The sequence below is a fragment of the Budorcas taxicolor genome, chromosome 7 (genome assembly GCF_023091745.1).
Source record: "Budorcas taxicolor isolate Tak-1 chromosome 7, Takin1.1, whole genome shotgun sequence".
Classification (NCBI taxonomy): domain Eukaryota; kingdom Metazoa; phylum Chordata; class Mammalia; order Artiodactyla; family Bovidae; genus Budorcas; species Budorcas taxicolor.
The window spans coordinates 101,313,243-101,334,672 of record NC_068916.1 but is presented as its reverse complement, the minus strand read 5'-3'; the positions used below and the strand labels follow the sequence as shown (position 1 = coordinate 101,334,672).

General features: G+C 35.5%; 1 protein-coding gene across 1 annotated transcript in view; it reads right to left on the bottom strand.

The window, feature by feature from the left end:
- The window catches only part of PPIP5K2 (diphosphoinositol pentakisphosphate kinase 2), a 74,116-nt gene that overhangs the window by 47,525 nt on the left and 5,161 nt on the right, over positions 1 to 21,430 (bottom strand). The window contains exons 3-16 of the mRNA XM_052642426.1: positions 20,640 to 20,730; positions 19,483 to 19,568; positions 17,988 to 18,142; positions 16,698 to 16,799; positions 13,397 to 13,558; positions 11,899 to 12,020; positions 10,112 to 10,213; positions 8,585 to 8,671; positions 7,976 to 8,051; positions 7,783 to 7,892; positions 7,172 to 7,257; positions 5,057 to 5,182; positions 4,801 to 4,922; positions 4,351 to 4,533 (exon numbers count right to left, since the gene is read on the bottom strand). Of these exons, the coding sequence (XP_052498386.1) occupies positions 4,351 to 4,533; positions 4,801 to 4,922; positions 5,057 to 5,182; positions 7,172 to 7,257; positions 7,783 to 7,892; positions 7,976 to 8,051; positions 8,585 to 8,671; positions 10,112 to 10,213; positions 11,899 to 12,020; positions 13,397 to 13,558; positions 16,698 to 16,799; positions 17,988 to 18,142; positions 19,483 to 19,568; positions 20,640 to 20,730 (1,610 nt within the window). The remainder of the gene's footprint in view (positions 1 to 4,350; positions 4,534 to 4,800; positions 4,923 to 5,056; positions 5,183 to 7,171; positions 7,258 to 7,782; positions 7,893 to 7,975; positions 8,052 to 8,584; positions 8,672 to 10,111; positions 10,214 to 11,898; positions 12,021 to 13,396; positions 13,559 to 16,697; positions 16,800 to 17,987; positions 18,143 to 19,482; positions 19,569 to 20,639; positions 20,731 to 21,430) is intronic.

Below are 21,430 nucleotides of genomic sequence, written 5' to 3'. Positions count from 1 at the left end.
CTGATCACACGGACCAAAGCCTTGTCTAACTCAATAAGACTATCAGTTATGCCGTGTGGGGCCACCCAAGCTCTACATGGTGTCATGGGTCATGGTGGAGAGTTCTGACAAAACGTGGTCCACTGGAGAAGAGAATGGCAAACCACTTCAGTATTCTTGCATTGAGAATCCCATGAACAGTGTGAAAAGGCAAAAAGATAGGAAACTGAGAGATGAACTCCCCAGGTCGGTAGGTGCCAATATACTACTGGAGATCAGTGGAGAAATAACTCCTGAAAGAACGAAGAGACAGAGACAAAGCGAAAAGAACACTCAGTTGTGGATGTGACTGGTGATGGAAGTAAAGTCCAATAATGTGAAGAACAATACTGCATACGCACCTGGAATGTCAGGGCCATGAATCAAGACAAACTGGAAGTGGTCAAACAGGGAGACAGCAAGAGTGAACATCGGCATTTTAGGAATCAGTGAACTAAAATGGACTGGAATGGATGAATTTAACTCAGATGACCATTATATCTACGACTGTGGGCAAGAAATCCTTAGAAGAAATGGAGTAGCCATCATAGTCAACAAAAGAGTCCGAAATGCAGTACTTGGATGCAATCTCAAAAATGACAGAATGATCTCTGTTCGTCTCCAAGGCAAACCATTCAAAATCATGGTAATCTAACTTTATGCCCCAACTAGTAATACTGAAGAAGCTGAAACTGAACAGTTCTATGATGACCTACAAGACCTTCTAGAACTAAAACACAAAAAGATGTCCTTTTCATTACAGGGGACTGGAATGAATAAGTAGGAAGTCAAGAAATACCTGGAGTAACAAGCAAGTTTAGCCTTGGAGTACAAATTGAAGCAGGGCAAAGGCTAACAGAGTTTTGCCAAGAGAACTCACTGGTCAAAGCAAACACCCTCTTCCAACAACACAAGAGAAGACTCTACACATGGACAACACCAGATGGTCAACACTGAAATCAGACTGATTATATTCTTTGTAGCCGAAGATGGAGAAGCTCTATACAGTCAGCAGAAACAAGACAGGAGCAGACTGTGGCTCATATCATGAACTCCTTATTGCCAAATTCAGACTTAAATTGAACAAAGTGGGGAAAATCACTATACCATTCAGGGATGACCCAAGTCAAATCCCTTATGATTATACAGTGGAAGTGAGAAATAGATTTAAGGGACTAGATCTGATAGACAGAGTGCCTGATGAACTATGGACAGAGGTTTGTGACATTGTACAGGAGGCAGGGATCAAGACCATCCCCATGGAAAAGAAATGCAAAACAGCAAAATGGCTGTCTGAGGAGGCCTTACAAATAGCTGTGAAAAGAAGAGAAGTGAAAAGCAAAGGAGAAAAGAAAAGATATAAGCATCTGAATGCAGAGTTGCAAAGAATAGCAAGGAGAGGTAAGAAAGCCTTCTTCAGTGATCAGTGTAAAGAATTAGAGGAAAACAACAGAATGGGAAAAACTAGAGACCGCGTCAAGAAAATTAGAGATACCAAGGGAATATTTCATGCAAAGATGGGCTCGACAAGACAGAAATGGTATGGACCTAACAGAAGCAGAAGATATTAAGAAGAGATGGCAAGAATACACAGAGGAACTGTATAAAAAAGATCTTCACGACCCAGATAATCACAATGGTGTGATCACTCACCTACAGTCAGACATCTCAGAATGTGAAGTCAAGTGGGCCTTAGAAAGCATCACTATGAACAAAGCTAGTGGAGGTGATGGAATTCCAATTGAGGTATTTCACATCCTAAAAGATGATGCTGTGAAAGTGCTGCACTCAATATGCCAGCAAATTTGGAAAACTCAGCAGTGGCTACAGGACTGGAAAAGGTCAGTTTTCATTCCAATTCCAAAGAAAGGCAATGCCAAAAAATGCTCAAACTACCACACAATTGCACTCATCTCACACGCTAGTAAAGTAATGCTCAAAATTCTCCAAGCCAGGCTTCAGCAATACATGAACTGTGAACTTCTAGATGTTCAAGCTGGTTTTAGAAAAGGCAGAGGAATCAGAGTTCAAATTGCCAACATCTGCTGGATCATGGAAAAAGCAAGAGTGTTCCAGAAAAACATCTATTTCTGCTTTATTGACTATGCCAAAGCCTCTAACTGTGTGGATCACAATAAACTGGAAAATTCTGAAAGAGATGGGATTATCAGACCACCTGACCTGCCTGTTGAGAAACCTATATGCAGGTCAGGAAGCAACAGTTAGAACTGGACATGGAACAACAGACTGGTTCCAAATAGGAAAAGGAGTACATCAAAGCTGTATATTGTCACCCTGCTTATTTAATTTCTATGCAGAGTACATCATGAGAAAGGCTGGACTGGAAGAAGCACAAGCTGGAATCAAGACTGCCGGGAGAAATATCAATAACCTCAGATACGCAAATGACACCACCCTTATGGCAGAAAGTGAAGAGGAACTAAAAAGCCTCTTGATGAAAGTGAAAGCGGAGAGTGAAAAAGTTGGCTTAAAGCTCAACATTCAGAAAACTAAGGTCATGGTATCCGGTCCCATTACTTCATGGGAAACAGATGGACGAACAGTGGACACAGTGGCTGACTTTATTTTTCTGGACTCCAAAATCACTGCAGATGGTGACTGCAGCCATGAAATTAAAAGGCGCTTACACCTTGAAAGAAAAGTTATGACCAACCTAGATAGCATATTAAAAAGCAGAGACATTACTTTGCAACAAAGGTCTGTCTAGTCAAGGCTATGGTTTTTCCAGTGGTCACGTATGGATGTGAGAGTTGGACTGTGAAGCAGGCTGAGTGCCGAAGAATTGATGCTTTTGAACTGTGGTGTTGGAGAGGAGTCATCAGAGTCCCTTGGACCACAAGGAGGTCCAACCAGTCCGTCCTAAAGGAGATCAGTCCTGGATGTTCATTGGAAGGCTTGATGTTGAAGCTGAAACTCCAATACTTCGGCCACCTCATGCGAAGAGTTGACTCATTGGAAAAGACCCTGATGCTGGGAGGGATTGGGGGCAGGAGGAGAAGGGGACGACAGAGGATGAGATGGCTGGATGGCATCACCGACTTGATGGACATGAGTTTGAGTAAACTCCTGGGGTTGGTGATGGATAGGGAGGCCTGGCTTGCTGCGGTTCATGGGGTCATAAACAGTCGGACACGACTGAGCGACTGAATTGAACTTAACTTTATCAAAGGAAATCATTAAGGCTCAGAGTAGATGGTAGTACTTACAATATGCATAACAAAGAGCTCATATCCAAAATATACAAAGAAATTTTATCATTCATTAAGACAAACACAGGCAACTAGTAGTAAAAAAGGACCAATTAGGAGCAGACTTCATGAAAGAAGGTACCTAAATGGTCAATGAATGTTAAAACCACTGTAAGGTACTACCATACATCCGCTTCAGAAAGTCAAAATTGAACAGTTCAAAAATACTGGGACTAGAGACTATGTAGGGCAATGACAATTTTCATGGACTTCTGGTGGAAGTATAAATTGCTTAGTGACTTTTGAAAACTGTCTAACATCATATACTGATACTGAAATATATGCAGACTGCGGGGTGCAGCACTTGCCCTCCTAGAATATAATATACCAATAGAAACATGCTCATCTACACGAGGAGGTGTATATGAATATTCATGGCAGCATTACCTGTAACAGCCCGAAACTATAACAATATTGTAAAGCATATATAAATTGGAGCATATTCATAAAATAGAATACAGATCAACAAACTATGGCCTGTAGGCCAAACACGACCTATAATAGCCTATGAGCTAAGAAATGGTTTTTACAATTTTTAAAAGGTGGTTTAAAAAAAAGTAAAGAATAATGCAACAAGTAAGTATATGTGATCAGCAAGGTGTAAAAATATTTACTATCTGGACTTTCACAGAAAAAGTTAGCCAACCTCTGAAAACAATACCACATAGAAATGAAAATTAATCAACTATGAAAATTCTCAAAAATATAGATGAATTTCACAAACATAATATTGAGAAAAAGGCATCAGACATTAAAAAAAAAAAAATCCCATTACAGGAAGCTTAAAAAATACAAACCAAGACTACGGGAGCTACAAACGTGTACTAATCTGAATAAGCATTCTGGATATGAGTATACAGAGCTAGGATGGTGGTTATTTCTAGCAGATAAGAAGGAACTGCAACTGGGAAGAGGTGCACATAGAGCTGTTCCAACATTCTGTCCCCCTGTATAGGGATTGTATGTCCCTTTGCTTTTGTAATACAACAAGCTCTGAGTTTATGTTTTATGCATTTTTCCGTGTGCATAATATTTGACAGTGTAGGAATTTGCTAAGACCCACCTTCTCATAATCTTCTGCAGTAAAATCTCTGTCTCTTTGAAGTATTTCATGAAGTCTTGCCTTTACACGTTGCTGACAACTGCTCAAAGAATCACTATCACTATCCAAAAGGCCATTCATGTTTGCACTTTTCACCATCTGAACAAGAATGGGCGTAAGTTCTCCTTCTAGAGCTAACAGACCCTAAACACATTAAATAAAAGCCAAAAGAGGTTTAAGAATTAGTATGAAAATAGAAAGCATGTTAATTATTATTTTGTTACATGCAGAATTTCACAGGGTATATGCTTACTGTTATAACAAACTTTACTAATACAAATTGTCATGGTCATTTCAGGGTTTTAATCTGAAGTCTCGATTTTAGAATACTAAAATATTACCTCAGTAAAAATCTTTTGAAATGCTATATCAGATGAAAATTTTAAAAATTCTAAAAACATTTATTTATACCTTTGCAAAAGCAGCTGCAGTCATCTGAACTCGTCCTTCATCAGAGGCGTATATTTTAAGGTCATGTCGGTAGGTACTATGTAATCTAAGTAAACCACAACCAGGAAATCCTGCATAATCTCCTGAAAATAAATCCTCAAATCACTTAAGCTATATTTTCATCTCACTGTATTTCTATACTTAATTACATCTAAAAATGAGGATCTGGAGAGATGATGTATGAATTTAACTGAAGTAAAGAAACGCCAAGATTTACCTTGACCTCCAGGATACATACACCTGAAAGCTCTTCCGAGTTCTTCGGCTTGGACCCTGCCTGCAGGGGTTAGTTCTCCTCCCCACTTTAGAACCAGAAGCAAGGACGGCTCTTCTCGTCGGCTGTCTAAGATACATGTGAATGGATAAAGCAAATGTCAAGTTTTCTTCTTTTAAACAGATATATTTCATGATTACTTTTTTTCTTTTTGTCTCTTCTGCAGTGGAATGCAGGCCTTATGTAGATTAATTTGTTCTTTAAACATATCTATCCTTTGTAGGTTGTTGCTTCTACTAGGAGTATCACTCGCTTCACTTATTAAAATCTTACTAAAATTTCAAAATCTCTCCCACACTCTAGAAAGAAGGCTCTTTCCCAGTTTTCTGAAAGGAAACTTCTCCCTTCCCTGCTCTCAAAATAGTATGAGAGCCCAGGGCATTTGCGGGATGTTTTTAGTTGTACTAGATATCCTAGGTTAAGAGCTCCCTGATGGCAAGTTCAGAGCTTGTCTTTGCAGTGCTGCCACACGAAAGGTAATTTCATCTGAAGGGAAGAAGACATATACATTTTTAGGAGTAGTAACCAGTGATTTGTATAACTCTTAAGGAGATATAAGATAACAGAGCTTAATATTTATTATAATTTACATTGAAGAGTGAAATATACAGTAAAATATAGCCAAGAACAGCTTTTTAAATTTGGAGTTGTGGAATCTGTATGTTCCAGAACAAAGTATTTTCTCAGACACAAAGGACATCTGAGTTTCTATTCTGAATTTTGACCTACTCTTTATTATGTTCTAACATCTGTGTTGGGTTCCAGAAACAAAGGTCATTTTAAAAGTACCACAATAAACACTAAAGAATTTAATGATTCACTAAAAGTAACAGAAAATCATCCTTTACCCTGGGGCTAGTTAGTAATTGTATGTGCTTCACCATGCAAGCCAACATTCACTTATAAAAAGGCAATTAATTGACTTTGTAATTATAGCTATGGAATGCTTTTGATATAAACATCAAAATATAGAAAATTAATCTGCATTGTTACTAATCACACGGTGTGACAAGAGAGCAATATATGAACTTTCAGAATAAAGATCAACATAGTCAAATTTCTGCTTGCATTTACTCTTTACTTCAAGTTTTGCTCCTATAAATAGTGGGCCACTGTAAATATCCCTATAGAAGATCTTTCTCTCAAGATCTGACTATCCCACTGGGATAGATTCTCTTAAGTATAATTAAGGTCAAAGTATATGAAAAATTTTTGAAGTTTCCCCTACACCTCACCCTCCAGCTGCACCACGCAACGTGCAGGATCTCAGGTCACCGACCAGGGATGGAATCCACGCCACCTACAGTGGAAGCACGGAGGCTTAACCACTGGACGACCAGGGAAGTCCCATGAAGATTTTGGTATGTACTGCCAAATTACTTTTCAAAGAGTTATTGTCAATTTACAGTTCTACCAGTGGATAAAATTCTGTCACACTGCATTTTCATCAGAATTCCTTATTACCATTTGAAAAAAGAATAAAACAAGAAAACACTCTGCCAGTGTGACAGGCAAGACTGATTATTATTGTACTGGGCATTTCTATTTCTCCATAAAATGGCTCCCCAACCCTTGACCATTATTCTTTTGAAAAGTAAATAAAATTATGGATTTTTGTGCTCACTGCTCTTAGGAGACTCATTTTAAATGCTTATTCTGATTTACTGAGTGGAGAAAAATATCTGCTTTAGAAACATGGTGATGGCACATTTTTTCAAATATTCTTTTCCTACTTGAGTTTTCTTCCTTTTTACCCTGTATGGGTTAGGGACCCATTAAGTAATAATTAGTTATAAAGAAATAAACTCTCTAAAGAATAAAAGAGCACTCCCAAGCAGTTTTTAAAATAATAAAAGGTATCCTTTACCTAAAGGAGAAAAGGTAAAAGACCTTTTATTTTAAGGATAGAAAACATAGTTACCAAAGCTGTACATTATTTTTCCTCAATTCAGCATGCCAACCCCTTAACTATTTGACAGAAAGATTAAAAAGGTATCAACAGTGAGTAGCAAGTTCCTACATATAATCAGAAACTAATAAGCATTAATAGTGACATACCCTCTTCTTCACTAGATGTCTTAGGACAACCATGAGGGAGATAGGTTAACTGGACCTTACGATTTATTCCAGAAAAATGGCCATACCTGAAAAGTAAAATGGCAAATACAACAGACAATATTTAATAAGCACGCAATACAACCTCCTAAAGAAAAACTAAAACCTACCTTGTCTTTAAAAATGAAAATAATGATTTTTTTTTATTTCGAGTGGTCAAAGAAATAAATCTTCTAAGAAGAATACTGGTGGCACCAATTTTACCTGATTAAAGTGAAGTTATTTTTCATTTAAACAGCACTGAGTCTATGGTTAACCTAACAATGTGGCCTTCGCTCTGTGTAGTACTTCACCGACAATCCAAATGTGTTCTCTTTCGATGGTCTCATCAAAATTAATACCATTATAAAACAGAACCTTCAATTTAACGATCTCTTTTCTCACTGGTAAAAATAAAAACTTACTAGACGTTCACTAATTTCACCTGATTTACAGTGAGAAAAAGCAAAATAGATCGAACTGTGAAGGAAATTAACATGAAAAGTCACACATATTTAAAAAAAAAGAGCACTATAAGTAGTTATCAAAATTAAGGGTTTCAAAAAGATACTTACATCTCTAACACAGTCTTAAGTTGCTCAAGTTTTGATTTGTTTTCTTCAATTTCAGAATCATTATTTTGTCCCAGTTCCATAAGAAGTTGTCGTGCAATATCCAGCACTTCCTGTAAAAGGAATAAAGAACTGAATTTTTATGTAATTTTGCCATTAGTAGTTTAAAACCCAACAAGAAATCAAATGCACTTGCCTGTAATTGTTTCGGTTTTTTGAGTTTTAATTTCCCAGATTTATATCCATCACACTTTTCAAAGAGATCAAAGAATCTTATAAAAGAGACAGAATACTGTTAGGCATTTGCAATAATATTATCTTTATAAAACAAGTGACTATAATGAATGATAGATAAGGGACTAAGATAATAATCAGTAACAGATAACGGACTTGGGGGTCTATGGACTTCACATACTGTGTGCTCTCTTTCACGCTACAGTATTACTCTTTTACTTGACTGATAAAACTTTGTATTTTCCTAAACCATATTAAGCTAATAATCACTAGATTAGCTGAATAAGTAATAAACTTCCATTCTATTAATTTTCATATTTACAACACTAAATAAAAGCTAAGACAGGATGATGACCATTTATGGATATTGCTACAGTAATTTTCTGATACTGATACACACAATTTAAGATGGATTTTGTTTTGACTTTAGTTTTTCTAGTGGTTTAAATATTACTGGTTAAGAAATAATGGCAGTCTTTCCGCATGATGTATTAATCAAAATAGATAAGCACCCATCAGAAATCTTGAATGATTACATCCTGTGAATTAAATTATTCCCCTTTAAACATACTTTTGATGCCTCACTTCCATTTTCATTTTTTGCTTTGGTGTTCGATCCCCATGACGAATGACGGCTATGACACATCTAAGTTCCATCCTTCAGTTAAAAAAGAAACAACATTCTCAATTTTTTAACAAAGATTTGTGTTATATACCTAAGATTAATACATCTAATTGTTTATTTGGAACTATCTTTTACCACTTCAAGTTCATTCCCATTAAGAAAAGCGCTTGTAACAACTAGCTTTAATTTTATGAAGTCAATCCTAAAATGAATCTAAGAGGCTGGAGGGGGAGTAGTATCAAGCTATAAAATATTTGCTTCTTCTCCAGAGATGATTATACTAACTTTGGATACAAGCAAATGGACTATAATTCCCTAACTTCATTAATTACCTGCCCAGTGTCGTAGATCGTTATACAGAGATTTCATTAAATCAAACAAAATAAAGCTGTTACATTTATTTTGCCCATGTAAAAAGAAAAGTATCTCAAACTAAAATTACTGGAAGATAAAACTGTCTTAGTAAGAATGAGAGAAAGTAAAGGTGAAAGTTGCTCAGTGGTGTCCGACTTTTTGAGACCTCATGGAATTCTCCAGGCCAGAATACTGGAATGGGTATCCTTTCCCTTCTCCAGGGGATCTTCCCAACCCAGGTCTCCCACGTTGCAGGCTGGATTCTTTACCAGCTGAGCCACAAGGGAGGGTTTAAACTACCATTTGTCAAATTATGAGACACAGAACACAACTCTCTAGAGTAAGTTACCCAAAAATATACTTTGTATTAAATAAGTTTGGAAATACTGGTTTAAAAACAAAATTAAGTATTTTTGTCCTCTCTTCTGCCCCAATCAGGAATCCTCAGAATATTTAACATGCTAACATAAAGCTCCTAGCTCACATGAATAACAAGTGAATTTCAGGTAGTAAATTTCACTAGAAATTTTATAAAACCCTTTGGCAATACTGGTCTAATTAATTTCATGATATAACTGTGTATTTTTCCTTTACATGCTAAGAGCACCAGAACTGTAAACCGCTGACCATGAACCTTTAAGTAATATATCTGCTGGCACCTGCTTTATTCTTATGGCTTAATTCAACAGTTCCATAATTATCCAAAAATTTTTCGGGGTTTTAACAACAGAAAAGATCTTTAGTCTAAATGTGTGTGTGAGTGCTCAGTTCCTCGGCCGAGTGCAATTCTTCGTGAATCTATGGACCGGCACTGGCATTCTCCAGGCAAAAATACTGGAGTAGGTTGCCATTTCCTCCTCTAGGGAATATCTGACTCAAGGGATCCTGTATCTCCTTGCGCTGGCAAGAGGATTCTTTACACTGAATCACCTGGGAAATTCCTTCATTCTAAATAGTCCATGTAAAAGCTTATAATCTATTTTTCCATCTGGAAAGTGAATCATATGAAAATATACAAAGTAAAGTATTTAATATTATTCAGATATGTAATCTTTACTGTGATAGCACAGACCAACAGGGAAACACAAGGAATTTCTAAATTAAAATATTCAAACTTACATAGTTCCAGATGTAGTTGGTACAATTGGGATATCTTCAGCTTCTAAGGGTATTGACCAGGGGATATGAAATTGTGGAGCAAGCTCTCGCATTACAATGTTCCTTCAAGACAAAAAAAGAAAACTTAAACTAGTTCATTTTAACACAAACCTGGGTGTTAATGACAAAAGAAAATCATAGAAGTTAAAGTCAAACTATCTAGTAATTATGTGAATATAGTACATAAAAAGTAAACTAAGAAAAAAATCAATCCTGATCAAACAAAATTAGATCAGCAGTGCTAAACTGGTATATAGAATATAGTAATGGGATATCATGAATTTGGAATTTACTTATTTACTTTTTAAAAATATAAATCACATTGGATGCAAGTAAGCTCCCTGGTGGCTCAGATGGTAAACAATTCACTTTCAGTGCAGGAGACCTGGGTTTGATCCCTGGGTTGGGAAGACCCCCTGGAGAAGGAAACAGCTACCCACTCCAGTATCCTGGCCTGGAGAGTTCCATGGACAGAGGAGCCTGGTGGGCTAGTCTATGGGGTTGCAACTGAGTGACTTTCACTCTCATGTCACTAGAGCTGCCTGTTCACTTCCATAGATTCTAAAATCCAAGATTATCTCTGTGGACACTGAGTATTTCTTACCAGCTTTTATTGATCACCTATAAAGCTATTTTAAATACCATTGTTCATTTTTAACAGATTTCTATTACAGTTTGCTAAAAAGGTTAACAAAATTTTACGTAATTACAGGACATCTTTTGTTTTGTTTAAATTTAGCATTTATTCATGCTAAAATTTAACTGAGCCCCGCTAAATTTTACTTTAAGGGTAAGTTCACAAACCTTTGAAATATACTATAATTCTGACTCCAATGATTAAAATAAATTTTAAAGTGTAAGTTTTTTATGGCTTTGACATAAGTATTTTGTCGTATATACTCTGAAATGGTTAAAAACAGTCTTTGTCAGGACTTCCCTGATGTGGGTTTGATCCCTGGTCTGGTGGACCTCCCCCCAGGCACAGCTAAGCCCGTGTGCCACAACTACTGAGCCTGTGTGCCTAGAGTCTCTGCTTTGCAGCAAGGGAAGCCACCAGTGAAAACCCAGCGCAGAGCCACAAAGAGGAGCCCCTCCCTCCCTAACTAGAGAAAGCCTGCACATGGCAGTGAAGAGCCAGCAAGGCCCAAAATAAAATAAATAAATAATGTTAAAAACTGTCTTTCAAGTCTTCTAAATCAGGATGTATGAAAGTAAGTCAAAGAATACAAAAATGGCATTTCTGTACACAATAATTTCTTGTATGTTCACTTGATAATCTCATGAAATTATTTCGAGTAACATATGCTTGTAGAAAGTTGAATCATTCAAGATCTCTAAATTCCAATTATTTCTATTTTATTCTCGTTAGTTATTTCATGAATGTTAATTCTGTACCATTAAATACTATAATTACCGAACAAAAACTTGAGAAACAAGGTAATCTAATAAATCAGCCATTTTGATGAATGATCAACCATCACTGTGTAAATCACTGCTATACAGCATTTCTAAATCTATGAGGTTAAATACCTTTAAAAGTTTACACTGTTCATAAATTAATGTCTTACATAACCCAAAGTGTAATTCAGGATTTGGGGATGTCATTTTATGAACATTGATTTTTTACTCTAGAGTGCTTATAAAGCCCTGATCATTTGATGTTTACAATTATTTGGTTTCTGAATAACGAGTATGCACTAACTATAACAAAAGTAAAGAGGAAAAAATATAAAGAAAAAAAATCTTACCCAAGTATTTTTGCACAATCATCATAATACTTCATGGAATTTTTCACAAAACTGAAGCCATTGACATCACAGACATAGGACTGTCCATTGGCCCGTAGCAAATCAAAGCCACAAACTGTTTGCTATTTAAAATAAATTATACACTTTAAAAACCCATTTAATTAAGACTGAGTTTTCCAGTCTTATTAGAATACAAATTTTATAAGTGCCCTTTACTTCAAAATAAGTAAAAAAACAAGGAAGCTACTTATTTGTAATTTGAATACTCTAAAATATACAGCACACACCACATGATTATTTAAATTCTTCTATGAAGTAAATATAGAACAATAATGCGTAAGAGACTAGAGAGGCCAAGAACTCAAGAAGCTTTTCAAGTAATGTTTAATTAAAATACAAAAGTAAAAAAATTTTAAAGACTTTGATAAATTTTATGCTAGCAGAAATTCTAACTTTTTTAATTAAAAAAAAAACACCAAAAAGAAAAAAAAGAGGAGAAAGCTTTGAAGACACAGCCCAGAAGAAATGTCCAATTATTCTTATGAATCTTTTAAATTCTGACAACTACACACTTGTGAGCCCCTGAAACAAATATACTTTATTTGGGAGATAATAGTTAAAAAGGTATAAATGTCCTGCTTAGGTTCTAGGAATTTTCTGATCTTCTAGGTTTTACGTTCAAACCATCATGTATTAGTATAATATGATTTTAAGTCATGGCTTTTGGAATCCTGGCCATTACAAAGTTAAAACAGTTAATATAAAACCCAATTAATATAAAGCTATTAAAACATACTTTAGGTTAAGATTCCTTCCATGAGAGACTTCAAATTATTAAGACACAAAGAATTTATTATTTAAAAACTAACAATATACATTAGTTTTAAGTTTCATATCCAAGACAAGGCTTCAACAAGGTAAAGTTTATCCTCTATGAGATGCAAGTTGTACTACTTCTGTTTTAATCTTTACTGCATAGTATATCAAACCCTAATAAAACAGATTGAGAGATCAAGTCAAATATCTAAGTAAAAAGTTTTTTAAGTGTACTAGTAGTTTTCATGAACATATTTTACTATATTTAACAGGCCAAATGATCAACTGTGAAAGATGGAAGACTTCCTTAAAAGAAAAACAAATCATATCAATTCTATGATTAAATACTTACAACCAGTTTTGTTATAGGAGTATATTGAGAAAATACTCCTATAACTCTACCATTTCAGTTGTTTTCTTCTCTAATTGTAGTTTCTGAATAAACTGTCAGTTTCCTTCTATATAATGAAGAAAGAATAAGAAGGAAAGGGCTTCATTTATCATATATTCTTATTAATGGCACTGCAAGAATCCTTTGTAAAGTTCAAAAAAAACTATTCAGATATACCACTTCATTTTCTCTATTTTTCTTTCCTATTATAAGCCCAAACAACATCTCTTTCACTCAAAAAAGAAAATTCAAATTTTTACAAGAGTCTACATGGCCTGCATAACATCTTACCTTAAAAGCAAGGCAGACTTTCCAAGCAATTAATTTCTCTCGTGCATTGAGAATAACAGGGTATCTTACTTCTTTTCCTTCACTATCTCGTTCCACCTTGCCATCAAGTGCAGGAGATTTTCGAGCTTCAGCATGGGCATAATCTGGACCCACTGTATAAACCTTTCAGAAATGTTAAAATATATACATTACTTTAAAAAGATATATATATGTAAATATATAACGGCAGGCAACAAATTTAAAAAAAATACCTCTGTTTCCAGGAGGTATTTTTTGATACATCAGTCTATTTTACGTGTGAAAATTCTCAACACTGGAAGAGGTTATAAGTAATACAGCAAAACTGGTAAAATGAGGTTCTCTCTAAAAAATAATTATACTGAACATTATAAGGGAATACTAGAATGCATAATGCTGTGATCCTTCTCAAACTGTTTTAGTTTAACAAAAGGTATAAATGACTAAAAAATTACAGAAGAAAGTAACCACCAAAATAAAGATCTAAGCATGGAAGGAAGATTTATAAGGGCAGTGAGAATTCAAAAGCAGACAAGAGAGGGAAAGGCACTCTAAGCAAAGCTAATAAATGCAAAGGGCAGATGAATGAAACAGCATGACATATTCAGGTGAGAGTACGTTATTTGCTATGGTTTCTACTGTAAGAAATAAGGTTTGTAGTACAGAGGGCAGGCCATGAAGTACCTTGCATGCCAGCCTTAAAAGTCTGATTATTACCTTGTGGTCAATGAGGATCCACAAGAGAATTTTTAAGAGGAGGCTCATGATTCAGTTTACCCCTAAGAAAGAACTCTCTATTAGACTCAGAGAAGCAAAAGGCAAGGGAAAAAGGGAAAGATACATTCAACTAAATGCAGAGTTCCACAGAATACCAAGGAAAGATAAGAAGGTCTTCTTAAATGAACAATGCAAAGAAACAGAGGGAAACAACAGAATGGGAAAGACTGGAGATGTCTCGAATAAAATAGAGACTTTAAGGGAACATTTCATGTAAGCATGGAAACATAAGAGGACAAAAAGCCTAAGAACCTAACAGAAGAAGAGATTAAGAAGAGGCAGGAATACACAGAACGACAATACAAAAAAGGTCTTAATGACCCAGATAACCATGATGGTGTGGTCACTCACCTAGAGCCTGACATCCTGCAGTGTGAAGTCAAGTGGGCCTTTGGAAACATTATTATGAACAAAGCTAGTGGAGGAGATGGAATTCCAGCAGAGCTATTTAAAATCCTAAAAGATGATGCTGTTAAAGTGCTACACTCAGTATGTCAGCAAATTTGGAACACTCAGCAGTGGCCACAGGACTGAAAAAGGTCAGTTTTCATTCCAATCCCAAAGAAGGGCAATGCCAAACAATGTCCAAACTATCATACAACTGCACTCATTTCACATGCGAGCAAAGTGAAAGTGAAAGTCGCTGAGTCGTGTCTGACTCTTTGAGACCCCAGGGACTATTCAGTCCATGGAATTCTCCAGGCCAGAATACCAGAGTGGGTAGCCTTTCCCTTCTCCAGGGGACCTTCCCAACCCAGGGAATGAATCTAGGTCACCCCCCACTTTATAGGCGGATTCTTTACCAGCTGAGCCACAAGGGAAGCCTAAGAAAACTGGAATGGGTAGCCTAGCCCTTCTCCAGTGGATCCTCCTGACTCAGGAATTGAATCTGGTCTCCTTCATTGTAGGCGTATTCTTTACCAACTGAGCCATCAGGGAAGTCCACAGGCTAGCAAGGTAACACTCAGAAAGTATTGTTACCCTGCTTATTTAACTTCTATGCAGAGTACATCATTCAGAATGCTGGGCTGGATGAATCACAAGCGGAATCAAGATTGCTGAGAGAAATTTCAACAACCTCAAATATGCAGATAATACCACTCTAATAGCAGAAACTGAAGAAGAACTAAAGAGCCTCTTGATGAAAGTGAAAGAGGAAGAGTGAAACAGCTGGCTAAAAACTCAACATTAAAAAAACTAAAATCATGGCATCCAATCCCATCACTTTGTGGCAAATAGAAGGGGAAAAACGTGGAAACAGAGACAGACTTTATTTTCTTGGGCTCCAAAATCACTGTGGACAGTGACTGCAGCCATGAAATTAAAGATGCTTGCTCCTTGCAAAGAAAGCTATGACAAACTTAGACAGTGTAATAAGAGCAGAGACATCAATTTGCCGACAAGGGTCCACGTAGCCAAAGCTATGGTTTTTCCAGGGGCCATGTACGGATGTGACAGTTGGATCATAAAGGAGGCTGCACGCTGAAGAATTCAAAGTCCTTGGACAGCAAGGAGATCCAACCAGTCCATCCTAAATGAAATCAGTCCTGCATATTCATTTGAGGACTGATGCTGAAGCTGAAACGCCAATACTTTGGCCACCTGCTGCAAAGAACTGACTCATTAGAAAACATCCTGATGCTAGGAAGGACAGGTAAATGTAGAAGGGGGCAGCAGAATATGAGATGGTTACACAGCATCACCAACTCAACGGACATGAATTTGAGCAAATTCCAGGAAATAGTAAAGGACAGAGGAGCCTGGTGTGCTGCAGTCCATAGTGTCGCTAAGAGTTGGACACAACTTAGTGACTGAACGACAAGTTACACACAGAGTGGCTAAAGGCGAAGCAATTAAGACCTTAATTGTCACCAACAGAAATCACACCTATTTTTTTGTAATCAATTACAGTTGTCAAAGCTATCTAAATATTTTTTACACTGATTGATGCTTAGAAACTGTGGTGGTTATTAGACTCTAACCCACTATATTTTGGATTTTTAAATATTTTGATTAACTTTATTTCAATAAGATTTGTCTCTACTGTAATCCTGTGTGGTTTATTTTAAGCACTGAGGAATATTATTCTATAAAAAGCATCCATATGCTTAGATTGCCAAAGACATTCATTATGTAAATAGATTAAGAATCTCTAGTTATAAAGAAAGACAAACAAAATAGAGGTCAGAGATAGATAACTAAATGGACTTCCCATATGGCTCAGCGGTAAAGTGTCTGCCTGCCATGCAGAAGACCTGTGTTCAATCCCTGGGTCAGGAATATCCCGTGGAGAAGGAAATGGCAACCCACTCCAGTGTTCTTCCCTGGAAAATTCCACTGACAGAAATGCCTGGCAGGCTATAGTTCATGGAGTTGCAAAAGACCCGGACACGACTCAGCAACTATACAACAACAACAACAACAACAACAGCTATTGTAAACTCTTTTTCTGATATCACTGGTAAACTCAAAATACAAACTTAAAATATACTTTAATCAATCCTACCTTAACATCAGTACCATCTGTAGGCATAAACTCTTCATATATATATGAGCCTGTTTTTCGTACATTGCTTTCTGGGGAATAAACACTACTTCTACTGCCAATCTGAAAATAAAAGAAGTCTATCAATGTAAAAACCAAATTATTCTCTTTATAAAATATTCTCTTTTACCATTTATTTATATCATTGATATTCTAAAAAAAATTTTTAGTCTACAAATATTTAACAACACATTATGTAGTTGACACTACATTATTTCTTGCTATAACTTACACAGCATAAAAACAGAATGAACACTTAGAACAGTGTTTCTAAGATTCAACCATATTGCTGAAGGTGAACTCTGCTTTCTCATTACTACAGAATTTTCCTCTGTATAAGTATTCAGTAATTCATTCATTTGCCTATAATATATATCTAGGCTGTTTTCTAAGATTTAGCTAGTAAGGCAATGTTGCTTCAAATGTTCTTTTAAATATTCCTGTGACAAGTATGTGCAGGAGTGTTCTATGGCATATACTCAAAGTGAAACCGCTAGTGATAGAATATGCTCACATTCAACTTACAAAATAATGCCAAAACCTTTTAAAAACCATTTTGAATTAATTAGAGTCTCTCCAGCAATGTGTAGGTGCTCCCACTTATCTATAATTATCTACAACTCGGTATTGTCAGACTTAATATTTGCCATCCTAATGGAGAGAGAACACATACCTCAGTGTGTTCCTGCTTTGCATTTCCATGACTGCTTATGCGTACATGTGCACTTTTAATACTGACATACTGCTAAGTTATATTTTAGAAGAAATATTGTGATTTAACAACATCTGGGCTTATGCTCATTTCCCAACTACCTCAATCTTTTTCATCTTGCTGATTCAAAAAGTAATTTAATGTCATTATCTTTTAGACTTGATTTACATTTTTTTATTATGGGTGCAATTTTGAGCATACTTTCATGTATTTAAAAGACCACTGGTATTATTTTTTCTAGGTACTATTCATTTGTAGGCCATTTTTCTAAAAAAATTTTGATCTTCACCTGAAATTCTCATATGATAGATTCATAAATGGAAGGTAAAAAGAAGATCTAATAACTTTCTTGGTATTCTGTACCTAAATTTAATAACTAGAATGATACCTTGTTTCTCTAACAAATGAAGACATCGTTTATTAATCTATCTCTCAATGATACATTCTTAAACATAGTTTTACTAAAACTTGATTACTTTCAGTAAAATTTATGCAACAATGTATAAAGAACAGTAGTCACTAGGCTAACAAAGGTTTACCTTTCGAAAAAGTCTTTGACTTCCACCGCCAGCAGAGGTTGGATAATAAATGTAAACATTGTGATCTTCTGCACTGACTGGCTTTTCTACAAATGGCTTTTGGAAAACTTCCCCGTTTACTTCTACATGATCTTCCCCTTCAATCAGATTGCATTCTATAAATCAAACATAATAGCAAGAAAAAAGTTACACACTGCTCAGTACCTAGACATAATATAACCACAATATTATTATTGAGGACTTGTTCACTAGAACAGAGGTTACAGAGAAACCTAACTGTGGATGATGCACTGATTTGTGTGTGTGTGTGTGGCTGCGCTGGGTCTTCGGTGCCACACGCGGGCCTCCTCTCTCAGCTGGCTTCTCCTGTGCCGGAGCACAGCTCTGGGTGTGTGGGCTTCGGCAGCTGCAGTCTCTGGGCTCAGGAGTTGCGGCACACAGGCTTAGTCGCTCTGTGGCACGTGGAACCTTGGGGAATCAAGTCCTTGTCTCCTGCGTTGGCAGGGGGATTATTTACCAATGGACTACCAGAGAAGTCCTTGATTTGATTTTAATTAAAAATTGTTATGCAAACGTATACCAGTATTTATTATCTATGATGACATAAGGAACTATATTCTTCAAAAATCTAATGGACCTGCTATAATGTTGGTATCTGGGTTTTAATCTAAGTTGCTCTAATGTATAACATGGTCACTAAAATTCCCCAAAACACTGTTATCAGAACATTCAATATTAAAACAAATAAGCATTTATCTTGCCCTTTTACACTATGTGTAACTTACATGCTATGATGTAAATAGGCAGGAAAATGAAGCAAAAGGTGCTTTAAAATATTAATATTTCAAAATTCTTACTCATCAGAAGTTTAGTTGTGGCATACTAGCATGAAGTTGGAGAAGGCAATGGCACCCCACTCCAGTACTCTTGCCTGTAAAATCCCATGGATGGAGGAGCCTGGTTGGCTGCAGTCCATGGGGTCGCTAAGAGCTGGGACACAACTGAGCGACCTGACTTTCACTTTTCACTTTCATGCATTGGAGAAGGCAATGGCAACCCATTCCAGTGTTCTTGCATGGAGAATCCCAGGGACGGGGGAACCCGGTGGGCTGCCGTCTATGGGGGTCGCACAGAGTCGGACACGACTGAGGCGACTTAGCAGCAGCAGCAGCAGCAGCATGAAGTTATGTTATAGACTCACTTACTTCAATCAATACAAATTTATTAAGTATGTAAAAATTCTTCCTTATGATTCTCAGATATATCAAATATGGACCCAATAAATATATGATATACACCTCCTAGTTATAGTTAGCCTTCTAGCTCATAATATCCCATTTTAATTGAAATTTAATTGCCTATTTGGATCATTAAAAAAAAATTGAATAGAATGCATAAGTTGTTTAAATTCTATTTAATCACAGAGGAGAGTGGCTCAGAAGTCTTTATTAAGAGACTTTTAAAAGAGAGCTTGTTTGAAATCTCTTACTCTTACCTTTGGGATTATTTGGGTCACGGTTCAAAATTGCATAACGAGGAAGCAAAATACCTTCAGCTTGAAGAATACTATATACTTCTCTCCTGAAGAAAAAAGAGAATACCCTTATTGTTTTGCTAATGTTTCATGATAAGTATATTACTGTACTATTTATAAAGTATATTACTATTTTTCTATCACTAAAAAAGTCATGTATATAGTCTTTCTTTATAAGTGAACAAATGTCATTTAAAATACTGAAGAAATATATTCTAAGGAAATATTCAGTAATATCAGGATAAAAGTGTATGCACAAAACTTTCTGTGGCATATTAAAATACTAATTTTTAAAAGTAGGAATGTAAATGTATAAAAATGAACGGCTAATTAAAGTTGCTATATCACAGACAAAATATCAACTAAAGTATTAAAAATCTTATATTCAAAGAATATTTAATGACACGGAAAAATGTTTATGGTCTTTAAAGAGAATATTGATCCTAATTCTGTAAAATGTGAGTGCATATATGTATTGCTTTCTATATGAAAAAATATGGTAGATGCAGTGGCAGGGTTAAATGCCTTTCTTCATTTTATTTTCTAAATTTCTCAAAATGAATGCAGACAAAGACACACACACACACACACACACACACACACACACGCACTCCACATGTATTTACATTTGTAATATACAGACATCTACTAATATGAAAACTTCAGAAAAATGTTATGTCAGATATTAATAACATTACTAAGAAAGGAAAAAAAACAAATAGAAAAATAAAAACTATAAGACCTTATACTTTATATAGCATTTTCTTATATATAACCTATTACTGTAATGCTAACAGAAAATAGAATGCTAGTGAAATTATAAGGTTAGCCATTAAAAGCATCAATTAAATGCAATATATGCATTTGTATTTTACAATTTCTCTTAGATATCTATGCTTTTGATGAGTTAAACGAATTGCTAAGATATATAGTAACATATTTCTCAAAATGGTTCCACTTTACCATAGTTTCTTCATCTATAAAACTGGACACAAATATTTATTACTAAGTATTTCAAGGATATCACAAATTTATATATATTGGTACCATGCCAGCTTAGGTAGATACTAAATAAATGTTGATTTTCCTCCCTTACTTCAGCCAACTTAACCACTCACCTATCTTGTATGAGATACTGCATATTCAAGTCATTGATTACAAATGGATTCCTGAGTTTGGCATAGGCAACTGCTTTGTCCAGTGGAAATCCTAAGAATACATATTATTAACATACTCTGTACAATCTCAAGGTAAGTTGACATCTCTAACTTAATCAACGTTAATTTATGCCACATCCCATAAAAGGCTAATTTCATTATGCATATAGCTGTTTTTTGTAAGACACAGAATAATAAATACATAAAACTTGATTTATCTTGTACTATTAAATAAATCTTATTTTTTCTTAATTTGATTGGTAAGGCACAGCAAGCCAGTGGTTATATCCCATTTAGAGTACTGATATGTTTAGTTGACGCTTCAAAGTCAGCTGATAGAAGGTAAGACTACCTCATACATAAACAGAAATCTATACATAAATAACACAATTGTATTACAATCATCTGGTGGTCTTTTAAAAAAAGTTTATGTGACTCCTCACTTAAGATATTTTGATGCTATACACACAAATTAGCTGATGATTCAAAGAACTGAGGCATCTTTAAAAACAGCAAAAGAAAAAATTTAATTTATATTAAAATTAAAATAAAATGAAAATAAATTTAATATAAAAATTTATATTCAACAGACATGCTCTAAATATAAAATATATGAGCAGAACATGCTTGCTGTTATTAATACTAGGTCAATGTTCACACAACAGAAATTACGTTCTTAAAATTTCTAGACTTTGATAAAATTACTAATTACAATGAAAAACAAATCAAAAAGCAGATTTATAATAAGAGAT